This window comes from Eurytemora carolleeae, unplaced genomic scaffold (genome assembly GCF_000591075.1).
Source record: "Eurytemora carolleeae unplaced genomic scaffold, Eaff_2.0 scaffold338, whole genome shotgun sequence".
NCBI classification, from domain to species: Eukaryota; Metazoa; Arthropoda; class Copepoda; order Calanoida; family Temoridae; genus Eurytemora; species Eurytemora carolleeae.
In genome coordinates, this window is record NW_019396530.1 from 87769 (window position 1) to 107646 (window position 19878).

The window sequence follows — 19878 nt, forward strand, 5'->3', positions numbered from 1 at the left end:
AAATTTCAAAATGTGTTTAATGGTTTAATTTATGCAAGATAGTATGTACATAGTAAATTTTATGTTCCATAGATTAAGAAAATGACCATGGTGGGTGCTCAAATGACGAAAATAGCGTTTTTTAGACATTCTACAGTGAAACCCTTAATAACGAATACATCGGAAGAATTTATCAAATGTAGTCTTGACAATTTTTCAATGAGTTTTATACTATTTTACGTAAATTTCAGTATTTGCGAAAATAAATGAATACCCATGAATATGAGGGAACAGTTTTGAAGAGCTCCATATAATCATTTAATTAAAAAACTAAATATCTGCAACATTCCATTATTAGAAAGTGAAGAATACAACATTTGATGAATTCTTTCGATGTATTTGTTATTAAGGGTTTCACTGTGTACATTTGTAATGAATTTTGAAAAAAAAAATTTAGCTTTTATCCAAAACCTTCAACAGTAAGAGAAATGAAAGGAGATAAAAATGTTTAAAATTTTATTTACTAAAAAATACATATAGAACTTAATACTTTAATATCACATTAAAAACTGTTTCATACAATCATTTAATCGACCTCCTCAATAGTTGGTTCTTTAGCTCCTTGTCTGGCTTGAGAACCACAACTATCAAATCCTCCTACTCCTCCTGCACCCCCCTGTCCATACAGCTTAGATACAATCATCTTCAGACCATTCTCCAGCTCCTTCTGCTTCTCTGTGTACTCCTCCTTCTCTCCAAGCTGGTTCCTATCCAACCAGGCCAAGGCAGAGTCTAGTTGGTTCTTGGCCTCAGAGATATCAGATGCAGACAGCTTGTTTTTTACTTCATCTTGATCTAAGGAGGATTTCATGTTGAAGATATATGCTTCAAGTCCATTCTTAGCAACAACCCTCTCCTTCTGTGCTTCATCTTCATCCTTGAACTTTTCAGCATCATTCACCATCCTTTCTATCTCCTCCTTGGATAGTCTTCCCTTGTCATTGGTGATTGTGATCTTCTCCTGCTTCCCACTACCCTTTTCAGCAGCAGATACATTTAGGATACCATTAGCATCAACATCAAAGGTAACCTCAATCTGTGGAGTTCCCCGGGGAGCTGGTGGGATGCCAGTCAGATCAAACTTACCCAGGAGATGATTATCCTTGGTCATTGTTCTTTCTCCCTCATAAACCTGTATTGTCACAGCTGGTTGGTTATCACTGTATGTTGTGAAAATCTGAGTCTGTTTGGTTGGGATGGTTGTATTCCTCTTGATCAGAGCAGTCATAACTCCTCCAGCAGTTTCAATACCCATGGATAGAGGAGCAACATCCAGAAGCAGCAAATCTCCAACTTCACTGCTCTCATCCCCATTCAGAATGGCAGCTTGAACAGCTGCTCCATATGCAACAGCTTCATCAGGGTTGATGGATTTGTTCAGCTCCTTACCATTAAAGAAATCCTGAAGAAGTTTCTGAACTTTAGGTATCCTTGTACTACCTCCAACTAGAACCATCTCATCAATGGAGGATTTGTCAAGCTTGGAGTCTCTCAGAGCCTTCTCCACAGGTTCCAGGGTTCCCTTAAACAGATCAGAGCATAGTTCTTCAAACCTTGCTCGAGTGATTGATGTATAGAAATCAATACCCTCAGCCAGAGAATCAATTTCTATATTTGCTTGAGCTGCTGAACTCAAGGTTCTCTTGGCTCTTTCACAAGCAGTTCTCAATCTTCTGAGTGCTCTCTTGTTTCCAGAAATATCCTTCTTATGCTTCCTCTTGAACTCCTGGATAAAGTGCTCAACCATCCTGTTGTCAAAATCTTCTCCTCCTAGATGAGTATCTCCAGCCGTAGCTTTAACTTCAAATATTCCATCATCTATTGAAAGGATGGAAACATCAAATGTTCCTCCACCAAGATCAAAGATAAGAATATTCTTCTCACCCTTAGAGCTGCTCTTCTTGTCCAAACCATAAGCAATAGCTGCTGCAGTGGGTTCATTGATAATCCTAGTAATGTTTAATCCAGCAATAACTCCAGCATCTTTGGTTGCTTGTCTCTGTGAATCATTAAAGTATGCTGGTACAGTAACAACAGCATCCTTGACTTGATAACCCAGGTATGCTTCAGCAGTCTCCTTCATCTTCACTAGCACCATAGCGCTCACTTCCTCTGGGGTAAACTGCTTGTTCTCATTCTTATACTCCACTTCAAGCTTAGGCTTACCTCCACTGTTAACAACTTTGAAGGGCCAATGCTTCAGGTCAGCTTTAACAGTGTCATCATCAAACTTCCTGCCAATCAACCTCTTGGCATCAAAGATAGTATTGTTAGGGTTCATGGCAACCTGGTTCTTAGCAGCATCACCAATCAGCCTCTCTGTGTCAGTAAATGCTACATAGCTAGGAGTAGTTCTATTCCCCTGATCATTAGCTATGATCTCCACCTTACCATGCTGGAATACTCCTACACAGGAGTAGGTGGTACCAAGATCAATTCCAATAGCAGCTTGTTTCACCATTTTGGTCTTTTATTAGATCTAGATTATGACAATTTATTGTTATTTCTTGGTTTGTGTTGTGTATTAACTGAGTGAGTGAAGCCTGGACTCGAAATATATACACAAGCAGAATTTTCTAGATCTTCCTAGAACATTGTAAACATATTTCCTCCCGCACAGAATATTCTGGAACTTTTGCTGACCTGTGATTGATCGTTGGAAACAAGTCGGCCTCTAATTGGTCGAGGAATAAGTTGGCGGAGTTTTGTAGATTCTCTTTTCTAGAATATTCTAGAAAACAACCTTACACAAGCAATTACTGCTACTTTCCTTACAGTTAGAGAAACTTCTAGAAATATCTGAAATTATAAGGAAAGTAATGATACTACTTTACTATGTAATTGAAATAATGATAATAAGAATAATAATAATATCAATATGCAAGGACTTAACAGAATGAAATTTATCATTGTAATAATAAAATATTGAAAATATAAGAAAAAAGAATCTGTAGATTTATATTTTAAGTTGCAAAAAGAAAATAGCCTCGCTCGCAGTTTTTAATCAAGATGTCAACCTTCGTCAACAAAAAGTTATTTTTAAAGTAGAGATAAGAAATATTTCTGACATCGTGAATTAAAAATTGGAAAAATGCTAAAAAATATCTACATACAGGGTATCCCCACAAAGGATAAGAATGAAGAGCCGACTGTACGAAATGTATTTAGTCATTTTATTTAATCATGATTAGGGATGGACCAATTTTTTAAAAACGATCTTTTCGCTTTGAAAACGACGAAAAGAAAACGTAAAACGATCGTTCATAACGAGTGGTTCGTTTTTCAGAACAATAATATTTTTATAAACGAAAACGATCATTTTTAGAAAAAAATTGAAGAAAGAAAAAAGTTCGGTTTTTTGATCGTTTTTAAAAACCATTAATAACCCCAAATGACTCTCTACGACTTGTTTCTTTCTATCTCAAATTATTAAAAATATTTTTGATATATTTGCTATTGACTAAATTGATACACGTTAGATTTTATGGTCGTTATTTAAGTCTAATTTCATGTTTAACTCTGTATCTGTATCTGTATCTGTATCTGTATCTGTATCTGTATCTGTATCTGTATCTGTATCTGTATCTGTATCTGTATCTGTATCTGTATCTGTATCTGTATCTGTATCTGTATCTGTATCTGTATCTGTATCTGTATCTGTATCTGTATCTGTATCTGTATCTGTATCTGTATCTGTATCTGTATCTGTATCTGTATCTGTATCTGTATCTGTATCTGTATCTGTATCTGTATCTGTATCTGTATCTGTATCTGTATCTGTATCTGTATCTGTATCTGTATCTGTATCTGTATCTGTATCTGTATCTGTATCTGTATCTGTATCTGTATCTGTATCTGTATCTGTATCTGTATCTGTATCTGTATCTGTATCTGTATCTGTATCTGTATCTGTATCTGTATCTGTATCTGTATCTGTATCTGTATCTGTATCTGTATCTGTATCTGTATCTGTATCTGTATCTGTATCTGTATCTGTATCTGTATCTGTATCTGTATCTGTATCTGTATCTGTATCTGTATCTGTATCTGTATCTGTATCTGTATCTGTATCTGTATCTGTATCTGTATCTGTATCTGTATCTGTATCTGTATCTGTATCTGTATCTGTATCTGTATCTGTATCTGTATCTGTATCTGTATCTGTATCTGTATCTGTATCTGTATCTGTATCTGTATCTGTATCTGTATCTGTATCTGTATCTGTATCTGTATCTGTATCTGTATCTGTATCTGTATCTGTATCTGTATCTGTATCTGTATCTGTATCTGTATCTGTATCTGTATCTGTATCTGTATCTGTATCTGTATCTGTATCTGTATCTGTATCTGTATCTGTATCTGTNCTCTCTAAATATTTGTTTTAAATGTCTCCTTTGCCTGCCTGATAGCTGTGTCCACTGCCCATACTGAGGTCCATTTATTTAATAAGTCGTACTTTAAAGTGACCCTCCATGCAAAAACGACAATGCCTGATTTCAAATGGAACCCTTTTAACCAATTGACTGTTCATTGAGGCCAGAGAAATGTGTGTGTATCTTTCAAATAGTACGTTCGAATTGCCATAAAACGAGAGTATACAATAACCTACAGTGTAAAATTGCCAGTTCTAGACAGTAAATATTAATATATCTTGAATATGCAAATCAAGCATCAATTACAAGCATTTTTTTCAATAAGGATAAATATCTAATATCCTTGATCAGTCCTATCTATAAATGGTGCTCTTGGGAATCAGACACAACGGGTAGGGTAACTTAAAAGTCTAAAAAGACCGAGAGTTGTTTATCGTTTTTAAAAACGGTCTAAAACCCAACGTTCTTCGTTTCAATTTTTCAAAAAGAATTCCATCGATTTCAGAAAAAACGGTAGGCAAACGAATTATTCGTTTTGAACTTTTAAAAAATGAAAAAACAAAACGAAGATATGTTCATTTTACTGAAAGAAAATAAAACGATAGTTATGAAAATAAATTCTTATCAAGGAGAATGTGTTTCATGTTTTTTAGCGTTAGCGGTTAACCTTATAAAGCTGCAGGGGGTCTGAATTCACGTAAATATATCTGTATCTGTATCTGTATCTGTATCTGTATCTGTATCTGTATCTGTATCTGTATTTGTATCTGGACCGACTGTCTGTTTAGGTGGTGAGGGCGGTAAGAAAGTCTGCAATGGATCAGTTATCAAGGAATCAAAAAAATCTCAAAAAATGGTGGTATGTGGTATTATGGTGGTATGTGGTAGTATTGTGGTATGTGGTATTATGTGATGTTTGATTCACAACGGTACCTTTAACATCGTTGCCTGATCAACAATACAAGAGATCTCCATAATTTTCTCTTTGAAAATTAATTATCTTTAATTGTGATTTCTCATTAAAGTAACAAGTGTAGATTTTTGTTATGAAACTACTGAGAAAATTATATAAACTTTGTGAGCTGAAAAAGCGACGATATCTGAAATATTATTTAGATAAAGGGTTTAAGGATACTGTTTTGAATCCGGTATGGCCCTTTTTTATATGGAGGTTCACTTAAAAAATTTCACGAACAGTTTCTTGGGTCATTCGTGAATCAGGCAGGGCCATCTTTAATTGAAAGGTTACTTAAAAACGTCATTTAACAAAGTTTTAAAAGAAAAATTAAGAAAGCTTTTTTTTGATTCAGAAACTGAAAACATCAGCTCCAGAGAAGATCATAGTCTAATTTTTCAAGGCGTTTATTAAAAAAAATTAGACCGCTAACTTTTATAGTTTGGGTGAAAGGGTGGGTTTTTAATCCATTTGTTAAGGGCTTTTTAAAAAGATCTATTGTTTGAATAACAAATCAGTTGTGGTTATTCTAATTTTTCAAACTCTGACCGTCCTTCTTACATACCTGTACCCTACCCTACATTAAAATAAAATAGAAATAAAGAAATGTTTTGAATCAACTTTCCTCAGTAATAAAAATGTCAAGGTGTCAAAAGTGAGAGTTAGATTTAAAGAGCGTTTTTTCAACCTATTATCGTTTGTTCGATGTTCGTTATTTTCTGATCATTCAAATATTCTAAGGAAGGCGTTCGTTAATTCTTAGGAATGATGGCATCGTTAAATTTTGTGTGCTAAAGTTAACAGAGAGATTTCTGAAAATTCGACTATAGCTTCACGTCAAAATAAGAACCTGCAGACGAAAAAAAGTTATTAAATTAAAAACTATACACTGAAATAAATTTTTGAGCCTTTTAAAGTTATTTTTGGTGCTTAAAGATTCTAATCACGTTCTTTGGGTCACCCTGTATGCTTTTCTTTAGGTTTGTGAAAAAGGAAAGCTTGTGGTTAAAAAACAAACAAATATTCCCAAAAATTCTCCAGATGCCAACAAGGGAGGAGGTAATCTTTTTAAACTTGAAAGGGGGTGTACGCCTTTTTTAAAACTTAAAAGGGGGTGTACGCATATTTTTAAGTGACCTTCTATTTTAAGAGGGGTAAGTCAGATGATATTGTTGTTTTTATTGGTTTAAAAGTATTATATTCTGATATGGTTTCCAACACAAGGGGATTTTACTTGCGCGCAATTGCGAGCCCTATAAACTCCGCGCAATTTCGCTTAATTTGAAAACAGAAGTAAATTTAAAGTATTTACAGAACATCTCTAAATTTCGAAATATTAACAAACGCTGATTGGTCAGTTCCCAAAAAAGCTTGGTTTCGAAATTTAAAGCCATCAACGTTTTATTGATCCTCTGTTTGTTAAGATTGTGAATGGTATGGAGAAGTGTACTGCGATGGGGACATTGTACAGGTACAGTTTATGTACCGTACTTAACTTACACTGTACGATGTACAATACAATGTCTCCCTGTAAATTATCAATGTTTTAGCATTTTTAGAGGGTTTTATTTTAATTTTTTTATGTGTGTCATTATTCTGCTAAAAGTTAATTAAAACAATGAAAGTTCTACCAAGAATACATTTAATTAATAAAAGAACAATAATCAAATGGACGCCATTTTGAAAATCAGCTGATTAATCTCCCGGATTTCTAGGATCTGTACGCCTGGTGGTTCCTGGTGAGATGCAATGAAGGAAAGATGTCAGTGTACGCCAGGTCTTGGCAGGAGGTTGTCAACGATCCTAGATTTAAGGTCAATATCATACATTTTAAGGGTCTCTACTCTCTAAGCACTATATCAAGTAATTTTCCCTGCAAAAATAGCAATGCCCGATTTCCAGCGGTTACCATTAAAAGCTTTGTCTGATCAAGTATAAACTAGATATCCATGTTTTTTGAACCTTTAATGCATGGAGGGTAACTTTAAATCACACTCACAGTCCATGGGCTTTCAAGGAACTTGACCCCTAATTATTGGTCGGATACAGGAACACAGATTACCGTAGAAAATCAGAAATGGCGTCTTTCAATTGAGAGAGGAAGGTCACCTGAATATACAATGGCGCATACTCCCTTTACAGTTTATTTTATATTCGTATATAAGGTTGCAATTTCAGGATTAAAATTATAATGAATTAAATAATTTTGGCAAATTTTGAATGATTGCCAAACGCACCTCTGCAGTGATATGCGGAATTATATCTGCGTGCAATATTTTCGCACTTTTCTTGGCTTTATCTAGGAATTATATTCAAAGCATGAAATAGTTGATTTCCTTACAAGGTTTTATAATAAGTACATCAGTGCATGCAATGGTATACAGGGTGTCCCAATAAACATATTCATGCAATAGTGTCCAAATAAACATATTCATGCAATGGTATACAGGGTGTCCAAATAAACATGGTGAAGCCATAGTATAACGGGTGTCCCAATAAACATGTTCATGCAATAGTATAGTATACAGGGTGTCTTAATAAACATGTTTATGCAATGGTATACAGGGTTTCCCAATAAACATATTCATGCAATGTTATACAGGGTGTCTCAATAAACATGCTCATGCAATGATATACAGGGTGTCTTAATAAACATGCTCATGCAATGATATACAGGGTGTCCCAATAAACATGTTCATGCAATAGTATACAGGGTGTCCCAATAAATATATTCATGCAATGGTATACAGGGTGTCCCAATAAACATGTTTATGTAATGGTATACAAGGTTTCCCAATAAACATGTTTATGCAATGGTATACAGGGTGTCCCAATAAACATTTTCATGCAATAGTATACAGGGTGTCCCAAAAAACATATTCATGCAATGGTATACAGGGTGTCTTAATAAACATGTTCATGCAATGGTATACAGGGTGTCTCAATAAACATGTTCATGCAATAGTATACAGGGTGTCTCAATAAACATGTTCATGCAATAGTATACAGGGTGTCTCAATAAACCTGGGAATTGAGTGAACATTTCAAGGTCGTTATTGTAAAAGATTATTTATTTATTATGAGTAAAGAATCTGCTTAAATTCTTATTTGTCCATTATTTTTATTTAAACATATCTGAAGTGCCCTGCGTTGCCCGTGGAATGATAAAATAAAATATATTTTAAATTTTTTAGTCTCTGTTACCCCCGGGATACCCTGCGCGCAGGTTTCCCTCAAAAAAGTTGATCCCATTCTAATTATTCTTAATTGTGATGTCCATATTTCAAGTTATCAAATATAAACTGTTATCTAAAGTTTAATAAAAGAACATCAAATAAAGTATTCAAAATATTTTATAAATATTTGGTTGTGCATTGAGAATCTATAATTTTTCTCTGATTTTTGCATAAGCTTGTTCTTCTACTCTAATCCAATAAAAGGTTTTTATTCAACATCAGATGGGGAAACTAACCTGTTTATTTAAAATTTTGTTTGTAAATATTCATTTACAAGGGAATAATTCGACCCAATATTAGATATTCAACAAGAAAATACTATTTTTCTTGAAATAACGTTAAATGATTGTCATGGTATCTTCGTAATTCCTTTTATAGAAAAACTAGGTTTTCAGGAAGTTTCGCGCGAATCTTCTTTTTCAATTTCAAACATTTTCTTATCGTAAACATTGTAAAACTATGTTAACAAAAAAAACTCGCGGACTTTATAAAATTTTTTTGGGGAATTTTCAAAATTTAATGAAAATCCAATAAAATTTTATGAAAATCGTATTTTGTTGAAGGCATTTTTTTGACATTTTGATCATACATAAACAAATTTTGGGCCCAATCGGTTCAGCCGTTTTTACGCTTATTTGATACAACCAGACAAACAGGCGAGCGCAGTATATATATAAAAATGTCCGTGAAAGGAAAGACATGTTTTAAAAAGCTCGGGTGTACGTACTCTTTCCTATCCATATCTGTCAGATCCAATAAAACACAAATAGATTATATTTTTTTCAGGATGATATAATCAACTCGAATCAACAAGATGTGATGTAAACTTGAACAGATGAATCCGGAACATGCAATTGCAAGCCAGGATCTGGAAACTTAAGACAGGGTATCGTCATGAAACCCAGTATCGGAAACACGGTTTCATGAATGGGGTCAGACAATTTTGTAGATATCAATATATTTGTTAAAAAATAATATTTCATCTGGTTTCTTTACATTCTCTTTTTGTTTTCTAATTTCTTAAATTTAAATCTAAGAAAATGTGTACACCCCAAACATTTTCGCTGTAGAGATATTAGTTATTTTTAATCGTGGCTTCTTCATATAACATTGAACGTCGGATTTCTTGCAACAGAAACAAAGGAGGAAATCATGAGAATTTAACCTTTTTAAGATAAATAGACGGCAATATCTTCCACATCATCTCTCAGATAAATGTTTAAAAAAGGTACCAATAGAATAGCGGGCATCACTTTCTTTAAACTAAATATCAAGGAAACTCTCTACATATGGGTTTATACCATTCTTTATAATTTAAAATCAGCAAAAATATTGTTATTTTTTAAGTTGCGTTGTTTTACCCCATTCATGAAACTGGTTTTTATATAAGTTTTGGGCTCTGTGACATTGCACTTTTATAATTTCTCCTTCAGTTCAATCTAACTAAATTTTTTCTTCAAACCGTTTGATTTGTTGTTATAAAAAAGTACACATATGAAACCCAAAGTTATAGAGAAAAACAAAGAAATCTTTATAAGTCTGTTGATATTCCCCCTAAAACTGCAGTACACTTTTTAATATGAGGATCCTTGGGTAACTTTCTTAAAGCTGAAATGAATTTTTCTTTTACAAATAAAGGGTCTTAAGTAATACAATTTTTTAATCTCAAAATTGGAATGACCCCCCCCCCCCTCCTGCCAGTACTATTAATCTCAGTTTATTCTACATTAGAACTTTCTGTATTTTTGTAAACATTTGCTTCTCCTAAAATAAAAAGAATTAATCGAGAGCAATGTTAAATATTTATTTTTAGATACATAAATAGAATAGATAGAGAGACAAACAGAGCTACAGACAGACAGAAATATGGACAAACCGATAGACAGACAGACATAAGGATAGATAGACTGACAGACAGACATAAGGACAAACAGATAAACAGACAGACATAAGGACAAACAGATAGACCGACAGACAGACATAAGGACAAAGCGATAAACAAGACAGACAGACAGATATAAAAGTTAGATGGAGAGCCATAAAGAATACTTAAGAAAAGTTAATTAATTGAAATTCAGGTTTGCTCGATTACTCATAACTTCTCAACATAAAAAGTGTTCAAACATATAGACAAACCAAAATATACAATATGAAAGTTTGCAAGCTCATAAACATTTTTTTTACAATTTATTTTTTAAAATTTTTGATTTTATAATTTGGATACAGTTAATATAGAAAAGCAGTTTTATTGCATTAACCTTATAAATATTTTTGATTAAGATATGTTAACAGAGCTGAAAACTTTAGAATAATGGATATCAAGATTAATGCTTAAACTCCTGGTTTTACTAAGATTATTTTAGTACGCATTTAATATTCAAGAAAGAAGTATAAAATTCAACCGATCAGCGTATGTTAAGATGTACTCTTTAACTTTTGAAAAACCGGGTTTTTTTCTGGTGTTGATTGTATCATATCAATTGAACTAAACATTGATTAAATAAATGTAAGTTTTGGATTGATGTTAGCCAAGACTAACGACTATAATGATAAGTCCTAAAATGTGATAAAATATATTTTTTTTAATAAGTTAATATTAACTGATTAAATTTATATTTGCTTAAATGCTCTAAAAGCGGCTTGTGAACAGCTGACTTTAATTCAATCGGATATTAGTTCAATCGATATAGCATTGTATCTGTAATTGTTATCAAACTTAATTTTACTTTTATACAGTAGGGATACAGTATATATATATACAGTAGGGATACAGTATATATATATACAGTAGAATTATCCAAAAAAGAATATAATCAAAAGTGTGTACATTGGATACTCATATTAAGCAATCAGGATTAAGGATATATCATTCTAAAGTTTTCAGCTCTGTTTCTATAAGTAATTAAATTATAATAACAAATAAAGCAACAAATTAAAAAATCTAAATTATTATTTAATTGATTTAAGCATTTACCGGTTGCGTTTCAGTTTTAACATGTTTCAAAGGAAAAGTATAGACACAGTTTATAGGCAATTTAATCTGATGTTTATTTTAATTTTTGACTGTGGTGTATTTGAAGTTATAAACCGTGGTCCATGAGGGTCCGCAATTAGAAAAAACTGCATCAACATACTTTAGACAATTATGAGGACTACGAGAATCAGAAAAGTTGAAAATTTTTTTAAATAATTTTAGAATCTTGTTTTAAGAACAAGTTTAAAAGGCTTTGGTTGAACTGTAATTCCAGTTTGATATTCTTCGGTTGGAACATTAGCCGATGATTCTGGCAGAAGCTTAAAGGCTTGAACTAGACTTGTGATGAAGAGAAATAGTTCTGCTTTTGCCAAAGGTTCTCCAAGACATCTCCTCTTCCCTATGCAGAAAGGGATGAGATGCTCATCGGGCTTTAGTTTTCCTGATTCATCAAGAAAACGCTCTGGACGAAAGACATGACCATCCTTCCAGTATTCGCCTTTATGAATCTCAGGATAAAAAGGATTAATGATCGTATCTGCTGGAATTTGAAATCCATTTATCTTAATTGGTTTTGAAGTCATGTGTTGCACTCCAGTGGGCATTATGTTGCCACAGCGTTGGATTTCATATATGACAGCTTCTGTGTACGGTAAATTCTGTCGATCTGATAGGCTAGGAAGACGGGATTGCCCAATAACGGAATCTAGCTCTGTTTGGACCTTACTTTGAATCTCCTGCTCCCGCACTAGGTAGAGAACAGCCCACATTAACGTTGTAGAGGTTGTCTCTGCCCCCGCCATGAATAGATCAAACATGGTATTGACTAAGTTTCTTATTCCTGTCTCCTTATAAAAACTTGAGTCTTCATCTGTTGTGTTCATTATTTCAATCAGCATTGTATCAGTGAAATCTCTCGGGGAGCTGACATCAAGGGTTCGCTTGTGATTAACTATACTCTCTTCCATAAGATGTGTAATACTTCTGTTCATCAGCATATCATCCATCCGCCCAAGAAAATTTGGAAATAGCTTGAAAATCCATGGCTGCGTTAAAAACAATGAAGATATTGGTTGTCCAGTCTTTTTAAAAAATTCAGTAAGTTTCTTGGTAATGTTAATTAATTGTTTATCAGTGTACTCAAAACTTTCTCCAGAAGTTATTCTCCAAAGTGAGTTTAATACTGGAAGATTGAATTTACCATCAAAATCAACTGGGATATCCGTAAATTGTTTCAGGAATGATGTAAACTGTTTGACTTCATCCTGAATAAGCTCCTCCATGCTGCTTTTTCCAAACCCAAAGTCTCGCAGGACCCGAAGGGTGAATCTTCTTTGTTCCATCCAAGTTTTTTCTTGGCTAAATATCAAACCTTTTAACGGTCCCATCTTCTCCCCTCTGTCCTCTGCTATCTTATGGGCAAAAATACATTTCTTAGGATCAGAATGAGCACGATGCTGAACATCTGGGTGATTGTAAATCTGCTTCAAAGTATCAAAATCTCCCACTAAAACAACATTGAGTCCAAAAGTTGAAAGGAACAGGATACCATCTTTGGAATATTTCTCATAAAACTGACACATTGTTAGAAGGATATCCGTTCCATTGAGAAGTATCTTAATGTGTCCAAGGAATGGAAGGTACAGACCCGGTGATGGAAGATGGCCTAATTCATGTTTAGATGCCCTGATTAATATTTGACAATCTAAATTTATAAAATCTCCAAAAACTTGAAAATAAGTTATAATTTTACTTTTTAATTTAGTGGTTTAACTAATTAGATTTTCAAAATTGCATTTATGAATGTATTCACAGGGACTGTAAGCGTAATTTCAACAAGATATTCACAATATTTCTATGCATATTATCAGTTTAAAGCGGAAATATAATTAACATGAGAAATACACAGAAACTTGTTTTTTGTCTCAAACTCAAATTTTCTAATGCTTTTATCTTTGTAACCTGATGGTGTAAACTTAGACATTTTATTTAACAGAATTCATATTTTGAAATGTCCATAGTCTACAGTCTACATAGTCTACAGTCTACATAGTCTACAGTCTACATAGTCTACAGTCTACATAGTCTACAGTCTACATAGTCTACATAGTCTACATAGTCTACAGTCTACATAGTCTACAGTCTACATAGTCTACCTAGTCTACATAGTCTACAGTCTACATAGTCTACAGTCTACATAGTCTACATAGTCTACATAGTCTACAGTCTACATAGTCTACACAGTCTACATAGTCTACATAGTCTACATAGTCTACAGTCTACAACATTGGGATTAGAAATTATAGTTTGAGGCAAGAATTCAATTCCTGTAGAATAATTGTTGACAAAGATTGTTTTGAAAAATAATGAAATGTCTTATCTATGAAATGTCTTATCTATGAAATATCCTGTTTAAGAAAATGTCTTTCTATAAAATGCCTTTCTATGAAATGTCCCAACACCAATAATACCGCTGTATAGCAATAATTGCAAAAATACTCAATTTTCCTAAGCTTTTTGATAATTATTTTTAAATGTAAATTAAGGCAATTCTTAGAAAAATTTTCCTCAGATTGAATAATCATCTTCTGAACAAAAAGAAAAACATTTTCTGACAAACTATGATAAATCAAAATTTTAATTGTTAATTTAAAAAGTCGGACCGCATGAAAATACGCCTACAGTCCCTTTTAAGAATAAATTACAGTCCCTTTAAAGAATAAACTACAGTACCTTTAAAGAATAAATTACAGTCCTTTTATAGAAGAAATTACAATCCCTTTAAAGAATAAATTACAGTCCTTTTAAAGAATAAATTACAGTCCCTTTAAAGAATAAATTACAGTCCCTTTAAAGAATAAATTACAGTTTCTTTAAAGAATAAATTACAGTCCCTTTAAAGAATAAATTACAGTCCCTTTAAAGAATATATTACAGTCCCTTTAAAGAATAAATTACAGTCCCTTTAAAGAATAAATTACAGTTCCTTTAAAGAATAAATTACAATCCCTCTAAAGAAAAATTATAGTTCCTTTAAAGAATATATTACAGTCCATTTAAAGCATAAATTACAGTCCATTTCAAGAATAAATTACAGTCCCTTTAAAGAATAAATTACAGTCCGTTTAAAGAGTAAATTACAGTCCCTTTAAAGAATAAATCACAGTTCTTTTGAAGAATAAATTACAGTCCATTTAAAGAATAAATTAGAGTCATTTTAAAGAATAAATTACAGTCCCTTTAAAGAATAAATTACAGTCTCTTTAAAGAATAAATTACAGTACCTTTTAAACAATAAATTGCAGTCCATTTGAAGAATAAATTACAGTCCCTTTAAAGAACAAATTGCAGTCCATTGGAAGAATAAATTACAGTCCGTTTAAACAATAAATTACAGTCTATTTGAAGAATAAATTACAGTCCATTTGAACAATAAATTACGGTTCATTTGAAGAATAAATTACAGTACCTTTTGAACAGTAAATTGCAGTCCATTTGAAGAATAAATTACAGTCCCTTTAAAGAATAAATTAAATTCCATTTAAAGAAGAAATTAGAGTACCTTTTAAGAATAAATTACAGTCCCTTTAAAGAATAAATTACAGTACCTTTTAAGAATAAATTACAGTCCCTGTAAAGAATAAATTACAGTCCCTTTAAAGAATAAATTACAGTCCCTTCAAAGAATAAATTACAGTCCCTTAAAGAATAAATTGTCAATATATTCCTGAAGTACAGAATGAGCAGAAAAACTAGAATTATAAGAATCCACATTTCTCTGTTCTGAAACAGGATTTACTGAAAATATTCTTATCTATATTTGTTAAGAGACTTGAAGCGTTATTTCAAGTGACATGTAAGATGGCATTGTCTGATTCACAACAGTACCATTAAAACCTTAATCTTATCAATGATATCCGGAAGATATTGTCCTTTTATAAAAATGTACGCATGTACGTTTTGCGCAATTGTCACTTTTGAAGAAAAACCATTTTTGCAAAAACCAATTTTCTAAATTATTAACATTGATATATAATTCATACTTGATCAGACAAAGCTTTTATTGAAACTGCTATGATTCGGTATAGCTTTCTCTGCATGGAGGGTCACTTGAAATTACGCTAGCAGTCAATTTAATCATATATACAGATAAAAATTAGTTTTACAAAAGATAAACATTTTGGAGGCAGGGTTTTTTTTTACATCTTACTTTGACATATTGAAAATAAATCAGGAAAATTAGTGGTTTTCTTTAATATAGACAGATTTTAAACATGGCCCGGTATTCGGGTATTATAAAATACTGTTGAAGGGCGTATCCCGTGCAAATTAAAAAATCGAATTTTCAAGAAAAAACATTAAATATATTATACAGAGCGTCCCATATCATATTAGATTATTTCCAATCTTTAACGCCAAAATTCGCACATAAAACTCGAAAAATCAAGCATTTTCTGCAAAAAAAATTCTTTTAGTCTTATCAAATTTTTCAAAATGATTCATTCTCCTTAAATTTTCTGATTTGTCCCCATAATCGTAATTTAGACCCATTGACGCGGTCTAATTTGATGTGGGACACCCGGATATATGTAAGGATGAACGAAGAGTTTTATTTTATACATGGTGTCCCAATAAACATGGGAATTCAGTGACGAATTCTATATCGTCTGTATGTGACTATAATGTCTCTGATAGATGAACAGTGAAGACAGACAAGTTTACTCTGTATTGTTTTTATACTGTGATTTTGTTTGTTTTTCGAAGTACTATGTATAGTTACTATGTATTGTCAAAACATAAACAAACAAATTGTAAACATAGCAGACGAAAATCTTACGGATTACAGCTTTCTCTGTAGGTATAACTATACTTAATCAAAGAGTTATTTAAAAAGATGATATCGAATTCATCACTTAAAATTCCCATGTTTTATAGGACAGCCCACTTACGTCACAGTAAAACGTAAACAAATTCTGTTCTCTTATAGTTATACATCTGCGGGTGTACAGCACATGTATAATATGTAAAGTTAGTAAAACGAACTGGGACTGTTCGTATACTTTACAGAAAACCCCCTTACAATGGGCTTACAGGGTGTACCAGGGGAAAAACCACAAAGAATAATTACACTTTAAAGCAAATACTTATTTGTTTAAGATTATTTGATAGAAAATCTCAAGATTTTAAGAGAAAAAAAATGGTTTTTAGAAACTTTTTGTGTTCTGTTTTGAAGTGTTTAAATTTTTGTTGACACCCATACCTACCTGAAATTTCTCAGGGGGGGAGGGGGGGTCATTCAGCGTACGCTTATTCACCTTCTCACTCTGATGAAGAGGGAAGGGGAGGGGGAAGGGGGGGGGGGGTTGATCGAAAAATAGTTTTATAGATTGTGTTTAAGGATGAATGTTATAATCATAATTGTAACATTAATCAGAATAACAAAAGTAAAATTCATGATATAATTCATTTAATGTGTAAATATTTTATTTATTACACTTTAAGAATATAGACATGAAAGCTGTTAGCTCTTTTTTATTTTCAAACTTCATTTAACGATATCTAAACAGAAAATTCTGGAATTTCTAGAAATGCATAAATCTATCCCAGAATGAATTTTATTCTAGAAAGTTCCTGAAAGCATCAACCCGGCCAGGATAATCCTGCAGCCAATCAGACGCCAACTTTAATCTTGCAGCCAATCAGAGAAAAGCAAATATACTAGAATATTCTTTGCGAGGTGTTTGCGTATATTGACAAATTCTCGAATATTCTCGAATATTCCTGGGCAGTATAAAGCTTGAATGTTGATTCAAATTTAATCAGTACTTACCAAAAAGTTAAGAAATATAACTACTTAATAAGCAAACATAAAAGAATGGTGAAACACGCTGCTATTGGAATTGATCTTGGTACCACCTACTCCTGTGTAGGAGTATTCCAACATGGTAAGGTGGAGATCATAGCTAATGATCAGGGGAACAGAACTACTCCTAGCTATGTAGCATTTACAGACACAGAGAGGCTGATTGGTGATGCTGCTAAGAACCAGGTTGCCATGAATCCTAACAATACCATCTTTGATGCCAAGAGGTTGATTGGCAGAAAGTTTGATGATGACACTGTTAAAGCTGACCTGAAGCATTGGCCCTTCAAGGTTGTTAACAGTGGAGGTAAGCCTAAGCTTGAAGTGGAGTATAAGAATGAGAACAAGCAGTTTACCCCAGAGGAAGTGAGCGCTATGGTGCTAGTGAAGATGAAGGAGACTGCTGAAGCATACCTGGGTTATCAAGTCAAGGATGCTGTTGTTACTGTACCAGCATACTTTAATGATTCACAGAGACAAGCAACCAAAGATGCTGGAGTTATTGCTGGATTAAACATTACTAGGATTATCAATGAACCCACTGCAGCAGCTATTGCTTATGGTTTGGACAAGAAGAGCAGCTCTAAGGGTGAGAAGAATATTCTTATCTTTGATCTTGGTGGAGGAACATTTGATGTTTCCATCCTTTCAATAGATGATGGAATATTTGAAGTTAAAGCTACGGCTGGAGATACTCATCTAGGAGGAGAAGATTTTGACAACAGGATGGTTGAGCACTTTATCCAGGAGTTCAAGAGGAAGCATAAGAAGGATATTTCTGGAAACAAGAGAGCACTCAGAAGATTGAGAACTGCCTGTGAAAGAGCCAAGAGAACCTTGAGTTCAGCAGCTCAAGCAAATATAGAAATTGATTCTCTGGCTGAGGGAATTGATTTCTATACATCAATCACTCGAGCAAGGTTTGAAGAACTATGCTCTGATCTGTTTAAGGGAACACTGGAACCTGTGGAGAAGGCTCTGAGAGACTCCAAGCTTGACAAATCCTCTATTGATGAGATGGTTCTAGTTGGAGGTAGTACAAGGATACCTAAAGTTCAGAAACTTCTTCAGGATTTCTTTAATGGTAAGGAGCTGAACAAATCCATCAACCCTGATGAAGCTGTTGCATATGGAGCAGCTGTTCAAGCTGCCATTCTGAATGGGGATGAGAGCAGTGAAGTTGGAGATTTGCTGCTTCTGGATGTTGCTCCTCTGTCCATGGGTATTGAAACTGCTGGAGGAGTTATGACTGCTCTGATCAAGAGGAATACAACCATCCCAACCAAACAGACTCAGATCTTCACAACATACAGTGATAATCAACCAGCTGTGACAATACAGGTTTATGAGGGAGAAAGAACAATGACCAAGGATAATCATCTCCTGGGTAAGTTTGATCTGACTGGTATACCACCAGCTCCCCGGGGAACTCCACAGATTGAGGTTACCTTTGATGTTGATGCTAATGGTATCCTAAATGTATCTGCTGCTGAAAAAGGAAGTGGGAAGCAGGAGAAGATCACAATCACCAATGACAAGGGAAGACTATCCAAGGAGGAGATAGAAAGGATGGTCAATGATGCTGAAAAGTTCAAGGATGAAGATGAAGCACAGAAGGAGAGGGTTGCTGCTAAGAATGGACTTGAAGCATACATCTTTAACATGAAATCCTCCTTAGATCAAGATGAAGTAAAAAACAAGCTGTCTGCATCTGATATCTCTGAGGCCAAGAACCAACTGGACTCTTCCCTGGCCTGGTTGGACAGGAACCAGCTCGGAGAGAAGGAGGAGTACACAGAGAAGCAGAAGGAGCTGGAGAATAGTCTGAAGATGATTGTATCTAAGTTGTACGGACAGGGGGGTGCAGGAGGAGAAGTAGGAGGAGGAGGTTGTGGAGCTCAAGCCAGACAAGGAGCTAAAGAACCAACTATTGAGGAGGTGGATTAAATGATTGTATGAAAGAGTCTTATTTGTGTGATATTAAAGTATTAAAATCTATATTTATTTTTTGTAAATAAAATGTTTAAACTTTAATTTTCTTCTTATTTCATTCATTTTTTGTAAAAGTTTTAAATGAAAAATAGTTAGATCTCTTGGCTAGGGAGAGCCAAACTTTAATTCATAGCCGACTTTGAATACAATGATAACCAGAAAACTGTAGAAAAGGAACACGGCATCAAAGCAATACTCAAGTGCATTTTATTTTGAAAATACGCAAATAGTTTTGCTAGTGAGTTATGAAATCACTTATTAAGTGAAATGAGTTTGTTTATCTGTTCACACTGTGCATCTTTTTCACTGGACTATTTAAAGTCATAACTTGAGTCTTAAAGGCGACTTTTCTGTTTATTTCTGTATGAGGAATTTTAGTTAACTTTTATTATTATCATTATCATTATTATGTAAGAAACAGAATTGCTGAAAAAGTAAAAATAAAA

General features: G+C 33.5%; 3 protein-coding genes across 3 annotated transcripts; 1 reads left to right on the forward strand and 2 right to left on the reverse strand.

Annotated features, from left to right (window-relative positions):
- Positions 1-478: 478 nt before the first annotated feature.
- On the reverse strand, positions 479-2579 carry LOC111704938 (heat shock 70 kDa protein 1). Its single transcript, XM_023477336.1, has one exon. The coding sequence runs from the start codon at positions 2498-2500 to the stop codon at positions 566-568; it is 1935 nt and encodes a 644-aa protein (XP_023333104.1). The 5' UTR covers positions 2501-2579; the 3' UTR covers positions 479-565.
- Positions 2580-11535: 8956 nt separating this feature from the next.
- Positions 11536-15396, reverse strand: LOC111704939 (cytochrome P450 2C15). Its single transcript, XM_023477337.1, has 2 exons — positions 15305-15396; positions 11536-13263 (listed from the first exon to the last, which is right to left on the reverse strand). The coding sequence occupies exons 1-2, from the start codon at positions 15349-15351 to the stop codon at positions 11796-11798; spliced, it is 1515 nt and encodes a 504-aa protein (XP_023333105.1). The 5' UTR covers positions 15352-15396; the 3' UTR covers positions 11536-11795.
- Positions 15397-17391: 1995 nt separating this feature from the next.
- On the forward strand, positions 17392-19474 carry LOC111704940 (heat shock 70 kDa protein 1). Its single transcript, XM_023477339.1, has one exon. The coding sequence runs from the start codon at positions 17453-17455 to the stop codon at positions 19385-19387; it is 1935 nt and encodes a 644-aa protein (XP_023333107.1). The 5' UTR covers positions 17392-17452; the 3' UTR covers positions 19388-19474.
- The last annotated feature ends 404 nt before the right edge of the window (positions 19475-19878 follow it).

Excerpts from the sequence above, each read along its gene's own strand:
- LOC111704938 (XM_023477336.1), bottom strand. The coding sequence starts at position 2,500 with ATGGTGAAACAAGCTGCTATTGGAATTGATCTTGGTACCACCTACTCC.
- LOC111704939 (XM_023477337.1), bottom strand. The coding sequence starts at position 15,351 with ATGTGGATTCTTATAATTCTAGTTTTTCTGCTCATTCTGTACTTCAG. Across the intron at positions 13,264-15,304 it reads CTGCTCATTCTGTACTTCAG|GGCATCTAAACATGAATTAG; the intron begins GAATATATTGAC and ends AATATTAATCAG.
- LOC111704940 (XM_023477339.1), top strand. The coding sequence starts at position 17,453 with ATGGTGAAACACGCTGCTATTGGAATTGATCTTGGTACCACCTACTCC.